The sequence below is a fragment of the Corticium candelabrum genome, chromosome 1, assembly GCF_963422355.1.
Source record: "Corticium candelabrum chromosome 1, ooCorCand1.1, whole genome shotgun sequence".
Classification (NCBI taxonomy): domain Eukaryota; kingdom Metazoa; phylum Porifera; class Homoscleromorpha; order Homosclerophorida; family Plakinidae; genus Corticium; species Corticium candelabrum.
The window spans coordinates 13,076,664-13,099,945 of record NC_085085.1 but is presented as its reverse complement, the minus strand read 5'-3'; the positions used below and the strand labels follow the sequence as shown (position 1 = coordinate 13,099,945).

The following is a 23,282-nucleotide window of genomic DNA, read 5'->3' as shown; positions in this document are numbered from 1 at the left end:
TGAGCGCATGCCGGGTGTAGGTAGACGGCGCGCGCATGACTCAAGCTGCATGGTGTGAAACTCGAGTTCTTTCAAGCAAACAGAGATCAGAAAGGCGAACGTCTCGGTGAAAGATGGAGCTGGCGTGGACGAAGTTGTGCGACGCTGTCGTCAAAGAGCTCGACGTGTCGACGAGCGACGGCCTAACGGACGAGGAAGTGGAGAAGAGACGAGCACGACACGGATGGAACGGTCAGCAGCGCTAGCGACTTAGTTTAGACCGAGAACGACTAAAATAGCGTTTGTACTTCTTCTCTAGAGTTACCAGCAGACGAAGGTCGGCGCGTCTTGTCTAGTTGATCGCTCGCACTGCGCTAAACGATCCGTTCCTGTGTAGGCAAGCTGCTCTGGCAGCTCATTCTCGACCAATTCGACGATCTGCTGGTCCGGATATTACTCCTAGCGGCGATGATCTCGTTTGTGAGTGCCGTCGGATATCTTCTCGTTTCGTTTTTTGCTTTGGCGTTGCGTTTTGCGGATTTGTTTCGCGATTTTCTCCGTATTTCTACATCTGCTTGCTGTCGTGTGTGCCGACATTTGCACGTGTGTGCGTGTGATGTATGGAGCGGACAGTAGCGTGTTCTCATTATATGCAGGCTCTGGCGTGGTTCGAAGAGGGCGAAGGCCAGACGACGGCGTTTGTCGAGCCATTCGTTATTCTCTTGATTCTCATCGCGAACGCGATCGTAGGAGTTTGGCAGGTGAGAGAGACGACGCAGCCACGTGGACACACGGAACTAACTCGTTGCGACGGTTTGCATGCCTACAGGAGCGAAATGCCGAGAATGCGATCGAGGCGCTGAAAGAGTACGAGCCGGAGATGGCGAAGGCGGTGAGACAGGGAAAGAAAGGCGTGCAGCAGATCAAGGCGAAGGAATTAGTGCCCGGAGACATCGTCGAGGTGGCAGGTGAGAGAAATTGGATGTGCAAGTTGAGTGTCTTCTCTGCTGTCGTTCAGATCCTGTGTGACGATCAGATCCTGCGTGGCGCAGCAAAATCGTCAAAAAATTGAAAAATAAAAATATAGAAAATATAAATAATATAATGTGTCCTGGATTGTCACAGTTTATCAGTAGTGTCTCTACACGTGACGGTACTCTGAAAGGTCAGTTTTGAGAAACTAGAAAAAAGTTTTTTGGAGAGGTCCAGTTCTGGCTGTCCTCCCACTAGTGCCACACACACACACACACACACACACACACACACACACACACACACACACACACACACACACACACACACACACACACACCACCACCACACCACACCACACCACACCACACACAGAAATTAGGAAAGTTATTGGATATGGAGCAGTGGTGATGGTTTGGATGTATCTCTCATTGGCTGTTCTTGGACAGTTCTCACCACACACAGCAGCATGTCCCAAATCAGTAGTCATGTAGAGCTGGCAATTAGCATGGGGCGTATGTTGTCTGATTAGAGCTACAGATTTATTGATTTTGTGGTGGTGGGTTTGCTCTGCTTATAGCCAAGAGGCCTATGATACAGTTTTGTAGATTTTATGTAAGTTTTTATGGGGTTACTGATAATGTTTAGCTAGCACAATGTTGTGAGGCAATATGAGAGGAGGCTCATGGAGTTGTTTCACCATACAAATCCTGTAGTCTTTGTGTTTCGTTGGTGTCTGCAAAGTGTCAGGTTTATTCTGTTGTGGTTGTCACAGTCTGGTGCTCTGGAAAAAACAACAGCTAGAGTTACTCTTATTTCTTCTAGGTATTGTTTGACTAGTAATGTAGTTTAGGGTGCTGTAGCTGTCAGCCAACGTACACATTTAGTCTCCATGCACATTTTGTCACTATGCACATTTTATGATTTAGTCACCATACACATTTAATTTCTATACACAGTTAGTCTTGATTCACATGTAGTCATTATACACATTTTATGATTTAGGCTGTGTCTCCACTTGTTGCTCTTTAAACATGTTTAAAGTTAAACACGTTTAGACTCTAAACATGTTTAGTTGACAGTGTCTCCACTTGTCGATTTATTCTGGGCTATTAAATGAATTATCCGGGACTTTGTTGTACCATGCAAATTGGTTTTTTTGTGCACCAGACAGTCGGAAATCGTCTTCTGGTTGTCTGAAGGACAATCAGAAACACACAAGTCTCTGTCTTCACCGAAATCTCTCTCTCCTGACAGTCAGCATCAGTCTACGCACTCTCTGACATTGCGTAATTCTGTCTTCTTCCAATAGTCTCCAAAGAAAGAGAAAGAACAGTGCGAAGAACTAACAACCATTGTCGTGGAACACATCTTACTATCACATGACCCTTAAACCTAAACCACTTTCGTTAAACTACCTCTGAAACATGTTTAGCAAAAGCTGTTTAGGTTTACAGTTAAACCTGAACGCTAGTGGAGACGTGATTATTCTTAAACATGTTTAGACTTAAACAGGTTGTAAACATGTTTAAGCCCTAGTGGAGACGCACCCTTAGTCACCATACACATTTAGTCTCCATACACAGTTAGTCTTGATTCACATTTGGTTATTATACACATTTTATGATTTAGTCACCATACACATTTAGTCACTATACGCATTTAGTCTTGATTCACATTTAGTCACTACACATTTAGTCTTGATTCACATTTAGTCACTACACATTTAGTCTTGATTCACATTTAGTCACTATACACATTTTATGATTTAGTCACCATACACATTTAGTCGCCATACACATTTAGTCACCATACACATTTAGTCACCATACACATTTAGTCACCATACACATTTAATTACTGTACACATTTTATGATTTAGTCACCATACATTTTTAGTCACTATACACATTTTATGATTTAGTCACCATACACTTTTAATCACTGTACACTTTTAATTACTATACACATTTTATGATTATTCACCATACACATTTAGTCTCCATACACATTTAATCGCTATACACATTTTATGATTTAATCACCACACAGTACAGGTTTAGTCACCATATGCATTTAGTCACCTTACACATTTAGTCACAGTCATCTTTGCTGTATTGCACAGATAATTACAGTTTGTTCCTACTACAGTAGTATGGCTTGTGTTAACATGCATCTGTTTGTAATACTGATGGTTAATTTGCTTAGTCAATACGAGACAACAGTGAAATTTGTGACTTTGATATTGAACAGATAACAAAAATGCACACGACTTTGTAACCAAACCGAGAGTGCTTTTGTGTTATATGTACTGTAGCTGTAGTTGTTTGTCACTTGTCTCTTTTAACTGTTGCTGGGATGTGATGATCTGAAATCCGTGTTTCAGCTGATGTTTGCTGATTAGACTGTACTTTGCTGATCCTAGAGATTAAGCAGTATTGGTTTACTCTCCCGGTTGAAAGTTTTATGGTAATTATTGTGGTGGTTGTGTTGTAGTTGGTGACAAAGTGCCCGCTGACATTCGACTATTGGAGATCAAGTCGACGACGTTAAGAGTTGACCAGTCTATTCTAACAGGTGATTTGGTGTGTCACTTGTGTATTTGTCGTTTTATGAGATGAACTCGTGTAACCGTTGGTCTGCTTGTTGTCTGTTCGTCAACCTCGTGATTAGAATGCATATAGTGTAGTAGACCTGTAAATGTAGATTACAGTTGGCACTACGTAGATTAGTGAAAACATTGATTACTCACTTTCAAAACAGCCTGCATTACAAGGAGAGAGCACATCGTACATTACTGTCTGTCTGTGTCTGTCTGTATGTATGTCTGTCTGTTTGTCTGTCTGTCTGTTTGTATGTCTGTCTGTCTGTTTGTATGTCTGTCTGTCTGTCTGTCCGTCAATCTCATTTATTGAAACACAAATTCTACATTACATTCTAACACTAAATTCAAACAAGCTACCGAGTTCAGCTTTAGCTACTTTGATAGTCTCTATCGTATATGTTCTCATCTACTTCTCCAGGGAAGACACGAGTCAGCTTGTGGGATGACTTTAGCGTTACATCGTTGTAAGATTATTGAGAATTTTTTGTCCAAAAACCTCTAAAGTCAGCTTTATTTTTATTGCCTTCAATGTCTCTTGATCTTCTGGCTAGTTTGTTAGATTGTTGGTAGCTTCTGATTCCCAAGTTCCAAAATGGTCAAATACCAGAGAAGTGAAATTGAGGCTTGATGTATTGCCAGCATGTTTAATGTTTTCCGTATTTGATCATCTTCCTTTCCTGTCCTGCCTTCTTGCTGCAGCAAAACCTTCCTCTAAAGCTGCCTGCTTTAATTAAAGTGTTTTGGCTGAAAGGATGAGCTGTCTGTCTGTTTCTGTCTATTTGTCTGGTTGTTTGTCTGTCTGTTTCTGTCTATTTGTCTGTCTGTCTGTCTGTCTGTCTGTCTGTCTGTCTGTTTATGTCTATTTGTCTGTGTGTCTGTTTATGTCTATTTGTGTCTCTGTTTGTCTGTCTGTCTGTCTGTTTGTCTGTCTGACTTTCTGTCTGTGTGCTTGCCTGTCTCTTTAGCCTTCTATCTATCTAAGTGGCTTGGTTTTGTTATTGCATCGAAAATCAAACCGTGTTATAGTGTGAGAAAAGTTACTGTACATTAACATAACATAGATGAGTGACATGCTCGATTGCCTATGGTGCGATTATTCTGTTGTAGGAGAAAGTGTCAGCGTAATTAAACACACTGATGCAGTTCCCGATGCTCAAGCTGTCAACCAAGACAAGCAGAATATGTTGTTTTCAGTAAGTCGTTTGTCATCAACGGAAAGCGAATCTATACATCATGCACAATTGCAGAGCATAAATAACAACTTTGAATGTGAAGGTATGTGTTTGTGGCATTATGTGTGTCTTATTTTTAGGGCACAAATATAGCATCTGGGAAGGCAGTAGGAGTTGTCACAGGAACAGGCGTTCGGACGGAAATTGGTCAGTCATTATGTGTAGTATCTAACTTGCAATAATTGGAGTCTTATCTATTCGTGATTTTGGGTGGCAGACACTCTGTAGTATAGCGGTATTGTCTCTTGTTTTGTGTTGTGGGTGGTAATGAATACAAACGTTGTTTCAAGGTTCTCATGTTAGCGGTGTGAGTTTCTAAGGGCAGTGAAGTAATGCCTAGCATATGATGGTACAAATAGATTTCATGACTAAGAGTAAGCCTCGTAGTCTGTATCATACATGTAACTGGTGTCGTAGTTGAAGGACGGTCGACTGGGAGTATGTGGATAAATATTTAGGTTTACTGTTGTATGAGGGCACTGCCAAATATTTTGCTACTGTCACTTTTAACAATGCCCCTTCATTTTCTGATGTTGAAACTGGGTACAGCATGTAGTTGGTGAAGCAGTGTTAACAGTGGGAACTACAAGATACAGTATATGGTAAAGAGAAAGACAAAAATGTATTTAGTGGGGCTGTGCCTAATAGTTGCTAGGGACTTATCACAATTTTGATTTCATGGAGTACTTGATCCTAGGTAAGATGTTTTGGAGCTGATTGCTGGCAGACATCAGTGGCTTTGGCTCATGTTACTGACTAGCTCACTGGAGTGTTAGTAACTAAACTTAAGTTACAAGTAGCTAGAAGGAATCCTCGTGCTGTGAGGAACACATTGACTATAATGCTTTAGTATCGTGTTTGTGTACAACTAACACATCTGTGTGTCCAGATTTGATGAAAGGTTAATTTATGCATGCACCAGAGTTCAAGGGTGAAGAGTTATAATCATATTGCTTCAGGTGTTGTTAGGACAAGGAAATGTGTGAAGACAATTTATGATATACACTCATGCCTAAAGCATCATTGGCTGAAAAACTGATATTTTAATATAGAATTGTGTAGTAACACAAGCGTGTTGTCTGTTGTATCCAATGGAGATGATGAACATATTTGCGTGTCATCTGACACTCGTGATTATATAGCATCTACCCTAGTTCTCCTCTGATCCATTTCGTGTGTGGAAGTTCATGCATGTTTATACTGTGATGATCAGTAAGGTGTGTGTTGCTTTTGTAGGGAAGATTAGAGATCAAATGGTCAACACAGACAATGAAAAAACGCCTCTTCAACAAAAACTAGATGAGTTTGGAGAGCAGCTGTCAAAGGTACCGCTTCCATTGTTGTATTAGTATTTGTACTGCTGTTAACGTATCTTCCTCTCTGTTATCTGTTGGTTTGCTTGGCTGCTTGTTTTAGATAGTTCAATGATGTATGTTTAGTTGAGTGTGTATGTATGTGCGTGTGTGTACCCTGACGCAATTGTTTGGGGTCACACAACCTGTCAGGCAGAAAAATTAATATCAATTCAGTTGGTACTTTGCATCAAACCACGGTTATAAATTACACTTGACTGTGTAATGAGCTGAATCTGTTGACAAGAATCAAGCTGATGGAACTTTAAAGAAACAAGATGTATCTTTTAGTGTATTTTGTCACAACTTCTTCGTCTCTATGAGGGCTCATTGCTTATAGACCTACATACTGTAGATCAAGTTGTCACATCTAGATCCAGTAACCTTATGGTAATGAAAGCCTTCTATTTGAAGCCTGGACAAATATACTAACTAGACTGTGGATTCGGTACCTTACAGTACGTTACGGTACCTGTCCCAGTGACGTACACAATGAGTATTACGTATTACCTTTCTGTTCTAATAACTTTGAATACTATCTTATCACAATGACTTTCCATGTCCCAAATCTTTGTACGTGTAGCGGTCCATTCCCCTTCTGCCCTCGATTGTACACACCCCTGTGTGTGTGTGTGTGTGTGTGTGTGTGTGTGTGTGTGTGTGTTTGTTGCTGTTTGTTTGTTAGTTTAGTGTACCTGTTGTGTTTCTTGTAGTGGTGTCTTTCCACGTTTAGTTAGTAAGAGAAACATATTGTGATGACACTTAAATGCACAGTGGCTTTGATGACATCATTCACCGGCGAGCTGATGCTTGTTGTAATGTAGAAACAGTGAATTCCTCGTTTCTGAGCTGTGTCTATGTGAAAATGGCATGTTTGCTATATTGACAATGATGTTGTTAACGTTTTCTGCATTGTGCTGTAGGTTATCATGGTAATATGCATTCTTGTATGGCTAATCAACATCAACCACTTTGCAGATCCCTCTCACGGTGGTTCATGGATAAAAGTAAGTGAATCTGAACAGTGATATACTGTAGTTACGTCTGTGTGTTATACAGTATGCTTGCAGTAGCTTAAGGTTTGGGGTTTGGTAGATGTTACGTAGCAGTGCTTGAATTTCCAGTTGGGATGTTGGACATTTCTACCAAGAATCATGGAATTTTATTTGTAGGGTTCCACTGTAGCTACGGTTGCAGTCCAACCGTCACAGGGCACAATGTCTTTGGCCATGTCCCTTTTACGTTTGTGAAGATTTTGCTTGACTCTCCAATGCTTTCTGAATTACTTTAATTTCAGAAGTCTCATGTAAAGCCTACAGCATTCGTACTTGTCACTGAGCATACAAAACACAACGGTTGCACGGTGTTCAACCATCAAGACACTTTCCCAGCCTTTCCTGTCGTCAAATTGACCGTAAAACGGTTCTAGCTGGAACCCTGATTTGTGGTTACAAGATTAGAATCACTATTGTGTATTAGTGCATTAGAACAACACATGGTAGTGGTGTGAATATTAATGGAGCACTTCACCGATTGACGCACGCGCATTAACTCTTGCCTCTGCCCTCTGTTGCTAATTATTTCTGGCCTTTGTTCAAGTTGGGAAGTTTGGCGCTATCTCAGAGCAAACTTGATAGCTGAGCATTATGATAACGCAACAAACGAAATCGTACGAGATGTTTTCTTCAAATAATGTCCACTAAGTGTAGGTTTCGTTCTACCCCTTCGGGTAGACTTTGATGTTTGCTTAGCACATCACCGACTCACCTTCAATCGACAGCGAAAAGCACACATACGGCGATGGTTCGGCTATAGAATGAAGGCATTTTTTTGTCACGTGATTATGTGTGGTGATGCACGTTCCGTGTGTTTGTCGCATCACGCAAGCCCTTTGTACTGTAGAATGGCCTCCATTATGTAGAAACACGGAGGAAAGTGCAAAAGATCGAGCAATCGCAAGTCTTTCAAGACGATCATGTGGAGTGTACAACGCATGAATGACTGAGTCGCTTATGAACTGTAACTTGTTCTCTTTCACTTTCAGAGTTGCTTGAAGCATCTAGACTCGTCTCTTGTGTGCTCTAGTAGTTGGCCTCGGAAAGCAAGACCAAATCAATGTGCTGCGCAACACAGCAAGCGTTCGGTCCGCAGCCCAAGGCCTTAGTCTACGTTAATTAACGTCTACTGCACGTGCGTCAATCGGTGAAGTGCTCCTTTAACTAGATGTTGCAGCCACACTATCAACTACAGTTTTTCACCTGCTCTGAATCTTTGTTGAAATGGCAATTTATAATTTAATTAAGTTAATAGTCCAATTAAATTATAAATTGTCAGATAAATTGTCAATCCAATAGTCCAGAGAAATTAAGGTATCAATTATGTCAGTTAATATATTTATTGAAACATCTGGCACATTGACTGTGCAGTCAGACCTCGTTATTCCGACTACGTTTGTTCCACGTGTTTCTGTTGGATTATCAGTAACAAATACACAGTGACCCATGTAAATTGGTTTCACTTTTACCTTCGTCAGAAAGTGAGGGTGTCAGAGGGTGTTGGGATATCCTGGTCTGACTCTACTTTCAGTTGCCATACGATGTACATGTACATATAGTGTATGTAGGTGTACACATTTGTGCTCTTGGTGAATGGTGAATAGATACAGATTAATAGTAGTAATAGTAGGATGTTTTAGTGAGCTTCAGTTGTCGATTTGCCATTTTGTAGGGTGCTGTATATTACTTCAAGATTGCTGTAGCTCTTGCTGTTGCTGCTATTCCGGAAGGTTTGCCTGCCGTTATTACTACCTGCCTTGCTCTTGGTATGCACAGTGTGTGTGTGTGTGTGTGTGTGTGTGTGTGTGTGTGTGTGTGTGTGTGTGTGTGTGTGTGTGTGTGTGTGTGTGTGTGTGTGTGTGTGTGTGTGTGTGTGTGTGTGTGTGTGTGTGTGTGTGTGTGTGTGTGTGTGTGTGTGTGTGTGTGTGTGTGTGTGTGTGTGTGTGTGTGTGTGTGTGTGTGTGTGTGTGTGTGTGTGTGTGTGTGTGTGTGTGTGTGTGTGTGTGTGTGTGTGTGTGTGTGTGTGTGTGTGTGTGTGTGTGTGTGTGTGTGTGTGTGTGTGTGTGTGTGTGTGTGTGTGTGTGTGTGTGTGTGTGTGTGTGTGTGTGTGTGTGTGTGTGTGTGTGTGTGTGTGTGTGTGTGTGTGTGTGTGTGTGTGTGTGTGTGTGTGTGTGTGTGTGTGTGTGTGTGTGTGTGTGTGTGTGTGTGTGTGTGTGTGTGTGTGTGTGTGTGTGTGTGTGTGTGTGTGTGTGTGTGTGTGTGTGTGTGTGTGTGTGTGTGTGTGTGTGTGTGTGTGTGTGTGTGTGTGTGTGTGTTTGGTGTGTGTGTTTGGTGTGTGTGTGTGTGTGTGTGTGTGTGTGTGTGTGTTTGGTGTGTGTGTGTGTGTTTGGTGTGTGTGTGTGTGTGTGTGTGTGTGTGTGTGTGTGTGTTTGCGTTTGTGTTATTTTGTTATGAATTTCTGTGTAGGTACACGGCGTATGGCCAAGAAGAATGCCATTGTGAGGAGTTTGCCGTCTGTGGAGACTCTCGGTTGTACAACTGTCATCTGCTCTGACAAAACAGGAACACTGACTACAAACAAAATGTCTGTCAGCAAGGTAGGTGAAACTCTGCATTTTGTAGATTTGTGGCTTGATAGAAATGTGTCCTTGGGTAAAACAAGTCACCAGTTTTAGTTTGCAGCTGCTTTGTTTCGTGGTTGTAAGCAGTTGTGCCTCTTTTTAGTTTTTTAGTGTAAGTGAGGTTGTTGATAACAAGCCCACATTTTTGGAGTTGTGTGCTACTGGATCTACATATGAACCACTGGGTGACATGTCAGTATCAAGTCGATGCATCTTTGTATTGTATGTGGAAGTGACATTGCTTTGTTGTGGTGTGGTAGAATGAAGGATGGCAAAGTCGTCGACTTGTGTCAGTATCGTGACAAACTAACAGAGCTTGCAATGATATGTGCTATGTGTAATGACTCCAGCTTAGATTACAATCAGGTGAGTTAGTTTGTCTTTGCTTGCATGAATTTATTGATATTTGATTATACAACTTATTGAGTATGATACTGACCAGTAGATTATCTATATCATCAAAGATTCTACAGATAACTAATGAGTTTGAATGGAGGAATGTGTGGATGAGCATGGGTAAAGTATAGGGACAAAGGCACTAGCGTAATGTGTGGATGGACGTAAAGTTTCGTGTTGGTGGAAGGCTAGCTACAGGAGACAGGCATCAAGAATTAGATGGCAAAGAGATATTTTTTCACCAACATGATTGTACACTTGCCATAACTGTATGGAACCAGAGAGAAGAATGCCATAGTAAAGAATTGTTTTTCCAGAGGTGTAGGAGGTTTTGTGCGTGTTGCTGACAGCTTCTCATTTCGAGCGTTTTTGGGTAAATGAGTAAGTGCAAGCAGTGTTCTCACCAAGATTTTGTCCCAACATGCAATGCTAATTGAGTTATGACATCATGTAGTAGAGTTGACATCACTTTGGTTGGCATATTTTGTTGGGATTGATGCCCAAATAATGACCCTGTCATACGTCATCTTACTACTATTTACTAAACGAAAATTTTACGCTTATGTTCAGCAGCTCTATTGATGACCTAACTATATAGACTCATGTTTGTAGAAGCTAGGGAGGGATGTGTCAATCAAAGCATGGGTGTCTTCTGTAACAGCATTTCAACTGTGATACAGCGCAGGTGTACACACAGAATAGTGTTGTGTTGGGGTGCTAAGCCCAAGACAGTATCTACTAAGTACTAGTTCTTTTGATAAGGTGCTTTTGTGCTACTGTACAGTAGGCAGCTTAAAATCTCACTCCAGCTCATGCTCGTACTACCAACTTTCTTAGTGTGGGTGTAACCGGCAAAGTACTGGAATTTTTCTTTCCATTGATAATGAACTCTCTCAACCGGCAGAATGCCGGCTTTGACGAGAACTTTGAGTGCAAGTAGTGTAGAAGTGATGTTCATTTATAGATTTTCAGCATGTTATTAGGATGTGTGATTTCGTGTATACTTGGAAGGGGTTTCTTACATTATTACTGCAATGATATTACTTAGACTAGTATACACCCCAATAGCTATAGAACAGTACTGTCACATGTTACATCATTTTCTTACTGTATTGTGTGAGAAGGAAGCTTTTTCATTGTAATGTGTTGTCTGTTTTTTGTCAAGGCTCGTGGATCGTTTGAGAAAGTTGGGGAAGCAACCGAAGCCGCTCTTATTACACTTGTGGAAAAGCTAAATCTCACCGGTGTAGACAAATCAGCATTATCCAAAATGCAGCTATGTAATGCATGTAGTGAGGATGTGGCGAAGGGTGTGACAAAGGTTGTTAGATTATCTGTTACTGTTTGTTACTAGTTTAGCTGCCAGCTTGTCATCCGTATTCTATCACTTCATAGTCTTTGTGGCTGTCAGTAACATATTACTTGTGTACTTCTATATGCTGTTGTTTGTGCTTTATTGTGTTATGTTAGTGGTATGTAAGCTTTAGTGTGTTTGTTTGCTGTGTTTATTTGGTTGCTGTGTTTATTTGGTTGTATTTGATGTGACTTTGTATCTGTGTATAATATATGATTCTTGTTCAGTCTTTTACACTGGAGTTTTCTCGTGATCGAAAGTCAATGAGTGTGTATGTGGAATCAACAGATAGCTCAAGAGCTGGACCTAAGATGTTTGTCAAGGTATGTTTGTTGTTTAAGAACACGATGTACACTATACCATGCTTATTGGTAGTGTAATTATGCATGTGTCACAGAAGTTGTAATGCAATTTGTGTTACTAGAATGAACAGGCATGAATGTAGTCAGTCTGCTTCAGAACACTTTTTTTCTTAATGAATGTATTGTACATGTACATTGAGCGATTAGTTTGCTGCATCGTATCTTACCTTCTCGATGTTATCTTACCTTCTTCGTAACGTTAGCTTTAGCATTTCTGTTTTATTCTGCGTGAAATACTTTTTGAATTGTAACTTTGTCTGTGTGTTAGGGAGCACCGGAAAGCATTCTTGACAGATGTTCGTTTGTTCGAGTCAGTGGCACTCGGAAGGTGCCTATCACGGACCAGTTGAAAGAAAAGATCATGGAGCTTGTAAAACGCTACGGCACTGGTGAGTACAGCATAGCTCTTGAGTTATCCTTGTATCGAAGGGTAAACAGCCATGATACTGTTGTACTTGTGTGTGTGTGTGTGTGTGTGTGTGTGTGTGTGTGTGTGTGTGTGTGTGTGTGTGTGTGTGCGCGCGTGCGTGCGTGCGTGCGTGCATGTGTGCGTGCATGCGTGTGTGTGTGTGTGTGTGTGTGTGCGCGTGCATGCTCACGTGCATTTGTTAAACAGTTTCTAACGGGCAGACACAGTTTGGCTGTACTAATTGTGTGTTAGAATTTGTAAATCGTAATGAGACTTGAGTGCATGAAGAAGAAATATCGTTTTTGACTGGATAACAGGAGATGACATCTGTATGTGTCTGTAGTTAGACATTTGCAGGGTTCTCGCTACAGCGTAGCACTGTGCCACGCCCCAGTAAGAGTACGCCATGCTCCAGTAGGAGTGCGTCACGCGTAAAAACGGTAGCTAGGAGTTGAGAGTCTTACAGCTAAGGAATATTTGAGAATTCCATACTACTGAAAACACAGTCCTAAAAGTGAAAAACCACAATCCAGGCTCTTGCAAATAGACATGGGATGATGGCCTTGCTCCAGATGTACGCACAAGTGTTGATTGCAGTCCCAGATGCGCTGCCTCTGATTCTAGTCCCGGATGCCCGTCCAGTGACCCAGAAAGCGCACTCTTGTCCGGGAAGTGTACACCTAGAAATAGCCTCGAACTTCCAGACCAGAGAGCACACGAAGCACAGGCACTTGAACGTACGTTACGCACAATAGCTACGTCGCAAAGTCTACCTCACTTGAGATCGGCTCCAGTGCGTATGTCCCTGCGTCGTGGACCCGCCCATCCCGCCACTCTCCCGAAATTGCGAGAACCCTGCATTTGAAATACTCATAAGGTGTAAACTGTAAACACATGTTAGATATGCAGATCTATAAGTTCTTGGTTGTCTATGGATGTGCAGTGGTTGTGTAGAAGTTTAGGAGATGTGCTGACGCTTGTAGCATTTATTTGTGTGTAGGTTCTGAAACTCTTCGTTGCTTGGCTCTGGCTACTGTGGACGAACCTGTCAGTAAGTCTGACATGGACCTCACAAAATCAGATAAATTTATGGAGTATGAGGTACAGATTTTAGTGTCCCGTTGTGCCTTGTTGATTAATTGATATACAATTGGATACAGTGTGGGATGACATTTGTCGGCCTTGTTGGCATGCTGGATCCACCACGTGAAGAGGTAAAGGATGCGATAGTGAGATGCAAGAGAGCAGGAATTAGAGTAATCGTTATCACTGGAGATAACAAGGTGAGAGATATCCGTGTAGTTGCTAACGTGACTATACAGAAAGGAGTTGGATTGAGCTCTGCATATTATAAGTCAATTTAGTTGAGTGTGTAAGCTACATTGGTGACTACAAAGTCATATGAAGTACAACATTTGGGAGTTAATTTTGTTAACAGGATACTTAGTAGCATTGTAATCTGCTATTTCCGTAGGTTTAAGCAACTGTACTTGAGCTTTCTGGAAGGTTACAATGTAGATGTTAATGCTTGTTATGTAATTGTTTATTTATTGCTTACGTGTACTCAGATAGACATTGTAAACAGGCAGTCTTTTTTTTGAGTGGTGATCTCGAGATAATACAAACAGAATCAGTTAAAATGTGCATACTGTTTTGATGATGTCGGTGTAACGATTTGCTGTCTGTCAACGTCGCGTGTTTATGTGCACGTATTGCATATACTGTATTGAGACTAACCGTGGAATGTCTTTAATTCTGTTGTTTTATTTTTGTTTTGTTGTTGAAGGCTACAGCTGAAGCAATCTGTCGGAGGATTGGCATATTTCAAGAGAGTGAAGATGTCACTGGACTGTCGTATTCTGGCAAAGAATTTGATGCTTTGAGTAAAGACGAACAACGAGAGGCGTGTAAAAGTGCAAGGTACAGTACTGTACAGTACCTGAACACAACATATTTGCTGAGTTTTTGTACCTTGCATATTTGAAATATGGGGTCGAATGTGCATGTTGTAAACTGTCAATGTGAGTCGTTTTACAAGTATTATTTACATTTTGCCTGTTGGATTGATGCAGACTGTCACTCTTAGAATTTTTATTAATGGGTGTGGATGGCAGATCTGTTGTTTCATCTCTGATTGCATAGCAGTGCAAGATATTTTCGATTTCCAACTGCTGAAACTACTAGAATTCGCGTTCGATTTAGTTCTGGAACTATTTGAACCGATTCTAACTGCTAGAACTGACGGCGCACTCTTTGGTCTGGAAGTTTGAGGCTAGGACTGACACGCCTCATTTCTGCAAAAGTTCCGGAAGAGTGATGGCGCAGTGCACTATTTGCAGACAACAATAGTGGTAGTTTCGTGTGCTGTATCGCTCCGTTTCAGTAAGATTGGTATCGATTGCAAGGTTAACAAGAGGAGCTGTTACCTGAAGTCACTCTAGCAGTCGTTGGATCTGTAGCTGATGAAACTGTAGTAGGCGTTGACATTTTCGGCTAGCAGTTCCGGTTTGCAAAGCAGATTTTTCGTTCTGTCAGTTTCGACAGGCCCTCATTTTCAGTTCTAGAACTGCAAATCGAACGCTCCCGATGTCTTGATTCCTTTGGTCATTGTAAATGTGGGCTTGTTAACAAGTTTGCAAATTGTGGTGATTAGTTTAATTAAAGTATATGACAATACATCAGTGGAACAGTTGAATAGGAGTAGCAGATTTGACAGTTCCCAATATAATGTGTATAGGGGAGCATGACTTGTGGTTGTTGTCATCTCAGTGGTTATCAAATTGAAGGATATTAATTACTAGATGCTTAGTGTTTGAACTGAGAAAGTATTTTGTGTACAAAGGTACAGTAGGTTTTGCCAGCCTTGATGATGAGTTTAATTGGAAATTAAGGAGGCAATTAGAATGAACAGATAGCATGTATGTGGTGTGTTGTCATGTAAGGTCATCTACATTGTGTTTTTGTGGCAGGCTATTTTCTCGAGTGGACCCAGCACACAAGAGTAGAATTGTGGAGTACTTACAAGAGCAAGGGCACATCTCGGCTATGGTTAGTGCATGTTGTGGTAGTGGGAGTCAGTGGTGTTCACTAAGCTGCAGACATTTATATGTATATTCAAAGTCATTTAACATTACCGTACTGCTCCTAATGTTTTTCGAGACTAATGTAAAGAGGAATATTTCGTGAGGCAAAATTTTGCGTTTTTGCGGTTGAAAACAAGTCACGTGATTCTATCACGTGTTGGTCACACGTTATGTTCCTGAAGTGGTTGAGACGAGCGGGGATGAGGAGAAACGATCGTGTTTACCTCAACCCAATGGCTTTCCAAGATTACGGCAGTGAAGGCTGGAAATGACTGTGTGCATCAAGGTCCCCTCCGCAGGGAACGGCATGCTCTAGCCGAGAAATGTCGAAAAATATCATGTATACAGCCCCTCCCAGCGTCATGAATTGGCACGGTACGCAGCAGAGAATGGAGCTGCTAGGCATTTCAGCAGTGTAGTGGGTCGTCCCGTCAATGAGTACAGTCAGGTCAATGAATGGAGAAACAGTACATCCAGAAGATTTAGCAATGTACAAGTGAAGAGCCGCTTCCATTTTTGCCGCAGAAGAAGTGTGGACGTCTACTGATGACGCGTACATACCGAGGGATTACACCCATTTTTTATTGACAGAAATTTTTGTGTGGGCTTAATTTTTACAGAAATTTGCTCAATTGCAAAAATAGCAAGAATTTTACCCACACAAAAATTTTCTCTTATACAGTAATTCTTTTCGATACTCTAAAAATAATTTAGAATTTTTTGCGAATCCTAATTGTTTAGGTCTTGTTGTGCAATATTTTTTTGATTGATGTGCAACCAATTATTAGATTAGATTATTTGATTTATTTATTCTTTCAAACTGATTCAATTCTCTAAGCATCTCCAGTTGGCATCTTGAGCTGCACACTTATGTCTAGCAGCCATTTTTGACAATGTTTGCACACACTCAAAAACCCCAAAAAGCCCAGAGAAAATTTTTGAGACCAAAATATTATTTTTCTGTTATCCTACTATTTTTCGAAGGCAAAATAAACATTAAGAACAGTGTTGTAATTTTTTCTATTTGACATAACACTTATGAAAATGTTTCAGGTTTTGGAATGTTTCAAGTGTTTCAAGAGATTGAAGATTTTTTGCTCATTAAACCTCTTGAGTGCCTGTTTTTGTAACTTAGCAGATCTCTGCTGAATGTGGCATGCACGTTTCCTGCATGACTGGCACAGACAAGTCTGTCATCAGTTGTTTCGTACTGGGAGAATTGAGAAACTATTATCGTATCTGGAATGTCCAATTCTTAATTGGGACGTCCAATATTACCATGGCAGAGAGATGCACTTCTGAGTGCTTGTGATAATGGTCATGGGTCACATGAGCCATTGAACCTGTAGTGTTTAGTTCGTAGTTTGACCTTGACAATCTGTCAGTTAGTTTGTCACTTTGTTTGTGCTATATATACTAGATTTTCTAGTACATCTGATGTTTGATCATTTGTTTGCTTACGTGTCCTTTCAGACTGGTGACGGAGTGAACGATGCTCCTGCTTTAAAGAAAGCTGAGATTGGTGTAGCAATGGGATCAGGAACTGCTGTAGCCAAGACTGCATCCAGTAAACTTCGTTCTCCCTTTTTTATTATTGTTAATCATTTGTAGCATTTTCGTGACATGATGTGTATACTGATATCCATTCTCAGAGCATGCCTGCTGCAGTGACAGTGCACTGCTGATGAAGCGAAGTTTGTGTGAGGTTCTCTCATACTTCTCGTTCATCTGCAGTCAGTCATTGGGGCTGGTGTGCTAACTGATGTTAATATCATTCTGATCACGTTGTTGAGTGTTTAGTCACTTGTGTGTCTCTTTGAGGTTAACAGTCGTTTGTTTTGTGTAGAGATGGTGTTGGCTGATGACAACTTTTCAACTATCGTTGCTGCTGTAGAAGAGGGCAGAGCTATTTATAATAATACTAAACAGTTTATTCGATATTTAATATCTTCAAACATTGGAGAAGTGGCTTGGTGAGAATGGTCACACACACACACACACACACACACACACACACAAACACACACACACACACACACACACAACACACACACACGACACACACACACACACACACACACACACACGACACACACACACACACACACACACACACACACACACAACACACACACACACACACACGACACACACACACCACACACACACACACACACACGACACACACACACGACACACACACGACACACACACACACACACACACACACACACACACACACACACACACAGAACATTTTTAATAGTAGGTGACTTGTTTTTCTCTCCTAGTATTTTTCTAACAGCTGCTCTTGGCATGCCAGAGTGTCTCATTCCTGTACAGTTACTGTGGGTAAATTTGGTCACAGATGGTCTTCCCGCTACTGCACTTGGTTTCAACCCTCCTGACCTTGACGTCATGGACAAACCTCCACGTAGTGCCAAGACCTCTCTTATCAGTGGATGGCTGCTGTTTAGATATCTTGCCATAGGAAGTGAGATTTGTTTTTTGTGCAGTTTGCGGTCCCGTCTTTGTGTGAATGTTTGTAACTTGCTAATGTGTTGTTCTACTTGCTTATTACTTGTTTGCCTGTCTGTGTTTCTAAGTACGGTTCATCTGTGTTTATCTGTGAGGCTGTAAATATATTCATGACCTTACATATTGGTAAAGGGCCTGTTCACAATTTGTCCTTTTTACAATCATACAAAGTGTACTCTTTTTGCAAAGTTTTTGCTTGCCTCTGGCAAACATATGGAGGAAAATGTTAGTATGTTAGGTGGGTACTTACACGAAGTTGGGACCACTGAAGAGTATTTGCTGTCAGGCATTACAAAGTCACTTGTAGCTCCGAACTACAACCAAATTTGTATAATGTCTTCCAGCATTAGGATTTTTGTGGAAGCTTGAGCAGTTGCACTTACATTTGTGTCCAGAAGTTGTCTGGTGTTTTAAAACTGGTAGCTAGTTTCATAGGTTTAGTCACACAGGCTGCATACGTCGACGTGTGGGACATCTTTGGCATCATTGGCTTGCTGATTTCTCTTTGTGAACAAGAAGATTATTCTATTATTTGATCATCTTTTTTTGCTACTGAGCTAGTCACACAGCTTAAGTTTATCGCTGTTGTTGTTGTTAAACACAAAGACGTTGACAAAGTGGTGTTACAAACAGTGAGGTGATTTGTGTACTTCAGTTGATGCTGACAGAACTGACATTGAGTTTTGTACTCATCAAAGGACATCCCCATATTGATAAAACTCCTTGGATGGATATTGGACCACAAGGCACATTACTGCGAGAGACCCATTGCGTCACTAAAACGTGTACAGCAGCTCAAATTCTCTCCATGCTGGTGTACACTTTACAGAATTACCCATTGCTAATGTAGCTTAACTATTGATAGACACGTTGGCAGTTGGCATGGGGCGGAGCTAAGGTTTGATTTGCTGCAGCACTGTTACTAATTAAATTGCTCTCTGTTGCATATTTGCTGCTTTGGCTTGTCGGCTGCTCTCCACTGCTTCTTAGTTAGTTGCCCTCCTGCCCTCTGCTGTTCTGCGTTACGTGTGGTACCAGGTAGGTGTTGTATTTGATTTATCTTCAATAGAATAGGCGGGATGGGTGCAACTACGGGAACGACGCTGTGCCAAATGGCCAGTTGCCACTCTAGACAGTGCTTGCTGCTCGGGTTGCCTGTTGTTAATTAACCTCGCCAACTGGTCATGCCCATCTCTGCCTAAGTGACCCCAAGTGAGCTTACGGTCTCTTTTGCGGCATGTGCATGTTTGAGTCTAATGTTGTAGTAGTATGGTAAATACGTGTACGCTTGCTATGGTAGGACTGACAGAGTTGAGTAGGCTTGTGAAGAACGGACAAGAATTGTGAACAGCCCTTAATGTCACTTGATACATCTTTTGACTTTTTAGTATACGTTGGTATTGCTACTGTTGGTGCTGCGGCATGGTGGTTTCTGTTTTATGCCGACGGACCTCAAGTCTCATTCTATCAGTTGGTCAGTTATTTTCGTGTTCTGTTGGCATGAAAGTGTTTTGGAAACACTAGCTAGTCTCTTCAGTTAATGAGTCTTGTTGTTTTGTGTCCTTTTCGTTGTCTCCCAGACACATCACTTGCACTGTCATTTGGAGCCAGAGCAATTTCGTGGTGTAGACTGTGGCGCATTCAATGATCCACGACCCATGTGCATGGCACTCAGTGTTCTCGTCACTATCGAAGCACTGAATGCTCTCAACAGGTGCCAGTCTGATCACTTGTATTGTGCCCATGCCCACTATCTAACGTGTGATGCTAAATGCTAATGCTCAAAAACTAAACTCTGATCGCTAAACGTGTGAAATGTATCTCTAATTTCTAGATCTATTAGGAGCACATAAATGTATTGCACAAATGTATTAGGAGCACGTGAGTGCACTTGAAACGTGCGATTGTAGTCTTGAACAAACATGAGTCGTGGACAGCGTTGTGTGTGGAATGATTGTTTGATGTTGACTTAGTTCGTCCGAATCACTGTTTTTTAGATACACCACATGCAGTGTAAAACAGACGCAGCCGCTTTTGGCAACATTGAGTGTAGCATTTTCGACAATGCTTACCCAATGACCATGGCTTTGTCAGTTTTGGTCACGATCGAAATGCTCAACGCTCTAAACAGGTACCCTCGCTTTGCAGTTGGCATCACACTCCAACAGCTGGGCATTGTATGTTGTGGGATTTTGACGTGTTGTCTCTCTTGTTTAGTTTAAGTGAGAATCAGAGTTTGCTGGTGATGCCACCGTGGCGTAACATGTGGTTGTTGTACGCCATTGTTCTCTCGTTCTTTCTGCACTGTGTCATTCTCTACACTCCATTCATGGCTGTAAGTTACGTACAGACTTGGGCAAGTCTGTTGTTTAATGTCCACTTAATTTATTTTATATGTTTGCGTTTACTTGTCTGTGCATGCAGAGTATTGATTTTGATATTATCGATTCTCACCATTGGCTGAATGAATCTTTAATTGATTAGTGACAGTGGCAGATCCAGAGTTTCTGAAAGGGGTAGCCACACACTCTAGGGTGCCGGCAATGTAACATCACAAGACAAAATCTTCACAAAGACTTATTAACTTAATTAGTCATTACTGATAACAGAATTAAAGGAACACAGTCCAGATTATGTACATAGTCGAAGCATACCAAGCCCTTTAGTGCACAAGATAGACGGGAACGGGAGGCTGTGAGTCAAGAAATAGTGTGCCGTGTGTTCTGCTAGGCGGTTTAGTTTACAGAGTTTGAATGTGTGGATATGTGGATTGTACCAGAACACGAGCTGGTGCTAGGTGTAGTCATCATGTAGTTTACGTCTACAATTGTTCCCTAGGCACGGCGGATGCGAAGATTGAACCACAGTCAATGTGGGAGCTTTCTTTGCAGCTGTACATTTTTTGCATAGAAACATTGTAACCGCCCTTGCAGTTCTGCTTCCACTCGTGCACCATTGCGGAGACGATATTTCCACCGTTTCTGTTCTAGCTGAATGCACTCTGAAGTGCACGAACAAACACTGTTGTGAACACTTACTTTCTGAACAGCATTTTCACACGTTTCCACGTGCAGTATCACTGCTTAGGTTTCGGCCCAAACTTGCGATATCTTACGAGTCCTAAAATTCTGTGTGGTAAGGATGTAGAGTTTGTGGTAGGGTATCACATCCTTCCAGCGTAGTCATGCTAAGTTTCTCTGATTTTGAGATTTAGATTTCATGTATACATTTTTTTCAATCTGGTATCCGAGGCACCAGCGGGCAAAACATCTGAACAGTGTTCCTTCAACAAAGCTTTCAAACATAATTGCATTACCAATCGCCGCTAGATGTACATTGTTAGTTTTATACAATGTTTTTTATACCATGACTGCGTTTGCGCATGCTTGAATACCTCGGACGTCTTCTCCGTGCACTATACTTGTTGCGTGTTGTGCCACCCTCTAGATCCGCTACTGAGTGTGGTTATTTGTGCATGCTCATTAGGAGCTCTATCTCATAAACAAGGGAGAGGGGGATAAGGAAGGGAGGAGGGGATAAGGAAGGGAGGAGGGGATAAGGAAGGGAGGAGGGGGATAAGGAAGGGAGGAGGGGGATAAGGAAGGGAGGAGGGGGATAAGGAAGGGAGGAGGGGATAAGGAAGGGAGGAGGGGATAAGGAAGGGAGGAGGGGATAAGGAAGGGAGGAGGGGATAAGGAAGGGAGGAGGGGATAAGAAAGGGAGGAGGGGATAAGAAAGGGAGGAGGGGATAAGAAAGGGAGGAGGGGATAAGAAAGGGAGGAGGGGATAAGAAAGGGAGGAGGGGATAAGAAAGGGAGGAGGGGATAAGAAAGGGAGGAGGGGATAAGAAAGGGAGGAGGGGATAAGAAAGGGAGGAGGGGATAAGAAAGGGAGGAGGGGATAAGAAAGGGAGGAGGGGATAAGAAAGGGAGGAGGGGATAAGAAAGGGAGGAGGGAAGTCCGAGCTTATAAAGGATTTATGAAGTCTGCAAAAAATTGAGGATTGTGTAGTCATTTGTAGTGAGAATTATGCTTAGTTTCGACTCACTGTGTGTGCATCATTCGGTTAATTATTATTTGCTGGAGGGAATTACAGCAAGTAACTAAGCTAGAAGGTTGTAATCATATGTTATAGTAGCTGTTGTTGATATGTTATGAATTGGCTATGCTATAGCCTCGACACTAGGCCTACCTTTGCTTACGGTGGTCCTTCCACACAATGATACAGCAACAGGGCTGTATCACGTGACCTTGTTTCTGGAAGGCCTAGGGTGCATTCGATTTGCCCATTCCAACCATTTTGGAATGAGGCATGTGTGACTCTTGCGCAGTAGTTTCTGTACGTCTGTTGTCATGGCTGACGAGCTATTGTACATGTATGGTGTACAGTTTGGTTGAAACGAACAGGTACAGTATTCCTCATATTCTCACACCTCTAGTAAACCTATAAACCGAGTAAACCAGTCGACAAAGCGGTTTACTCGGAATAGTAAACCAATCATTCCAGAATGGTTGGAACGGGCAAGTCAAATTCACCTCTAGTGTCGAGGCTAGCTATACTGACGTCTCCTGATCAATCATTGTCATGTATTTTGCAGAGTGTATTTCAAGTAGCACCGTTGAACTTGGAGCAGTGGATGGCCGTTTTCAAGTTCTCTATTCCAGTCATACTCCTGGATGAGTTTCTAAAGTTTTGCTCTCGGCAATCATCAAGTCAAGGTATGCACCAGTTGATACACTGTAAATATCGTACAAGCTTGTCTCACGTTGTGTTGTCGTCTGTTGAAGTTAAATCGAAAGAAGATTGATGACATCCATCCTAGTAGGAGTTTAAAACACACGCCATCATCTTCAATGACTATTGATGTATTCGATAGATGTAGGCAGTGATGATAGTCTCAGGTTATGGGTGTGGGAGGTAGCTCATTGAATACTGTGGTCACTAAGTGTGAGAAGGCACGGATATTATTTGTATGTTAGAGTATACGTACATTGAGGACATGCAGCATTGGCCACTGTGCTTTGTACATGTACATTATTGTATGCTCGGTGCATGTCTCTTATTAGTAGTACAGTACGTAATGTCTTGACACACTCGGCCACATCAGATCAACATAAAATTGTGTGCATTTGTAGTAGTCATGACGAGTTCAGTGCAAGGATTAGTCGTGATGTTTGATGAGAACGTTGCAACTGGGTAATAAACAAACAGACCAGTTGATGGTTTGGAGCATCTTGCCTTTTGATCACGTAGTTTCTTGTCTTCTTCCTTCTTTTGCAAGTGAACCAATAGAATGTGCTGTGCAGTGCTTGTTGTCGATGCG

General features: G+C 41.7%; 1 protein-coding gene across 2 annotated transcripts; it reads left to right on the top strand.

The window, feature by feature from the left end:
- The first annotated feature begins 35 nt into the window (after positions 1-35).
- Positions 36-23,048, top strand: LOC134185626 (sarcoplasmic/endoplasmic reticulum calcium ATPase 1-like). 2 transcript variants are annotated; one of them, XM_062653465.1, is made up of 29 exons: positions 36-231; positions 299-316; positions 377-459; positions 636-740; positions 809-947; positions 3,448-3,528; positions 4,664-4,749; positions 4,869-4,935; positions 6,025-6,113; positions 7,064-7,147; positions 8,868-8,961; positions 9,662-9,792; positions 9,920-10,008; positions 10,077-10,182; positions 11,378-11,533; positions 11,794-11,889; positions 12,197-12,317; positions 13,338-13,438; positions 13,498-13,620; positions 14,124-14,257; positions 15,307-15,385; positions 16,894-16,987; positions 17,267-17,393; positions 17,712-17,914; positions 19,347-19,432; positions 19,956-20,089; positions 20,176-20,293; positions 22,557-22,677; positions 22,747-23,048. In XM_062653465.1, exons 1-29 carry the CDS (start codon positions 114-116, stop codon positions 22,764-22,766), a joined length of 3,003 nt encoding a protein of 1,000 aa, XP_062509449.1. In that variant the 5' UTR covers positions 36-113; the 3' UTR covers positions 22,767-23,048. The 2 variants fall into 2 exon arrangements, with proteins under 2 accessions (XP_062509449.1, XP_062509456.1); XM_062653472.1 differs by lacking the exon at positions 19,956-20,089 and adding an exon at positions 19,539-19,672.
- The last annotated feature ends 234 nt before the right edge of the window (positions 23,049-23,282 follow it).

Coding starts and splice junctions, on each gene's coding strand:
- LOC134185626 (XM_062653465.1), top strand. CDS start 114: ATGGAGCTGGCGTGGACGAAGTTGTGCGACGCTGTCGTCAAAGAGCTC. Junction 4,750..4,868: donor AGCAGAATATGTTGTTTTCA/GTAAGTCGTTTG, acceptor TCTTATTTTTAG/GGCACAAATATAGCATCTGG. Junction 20,090..20,175: donor ATGCTCAACGCTCTAAACAG/GTACCCTCGCTT, acceptor TCTCTTGTTTAG/TTTAAGTGAGAATCAGAGTT.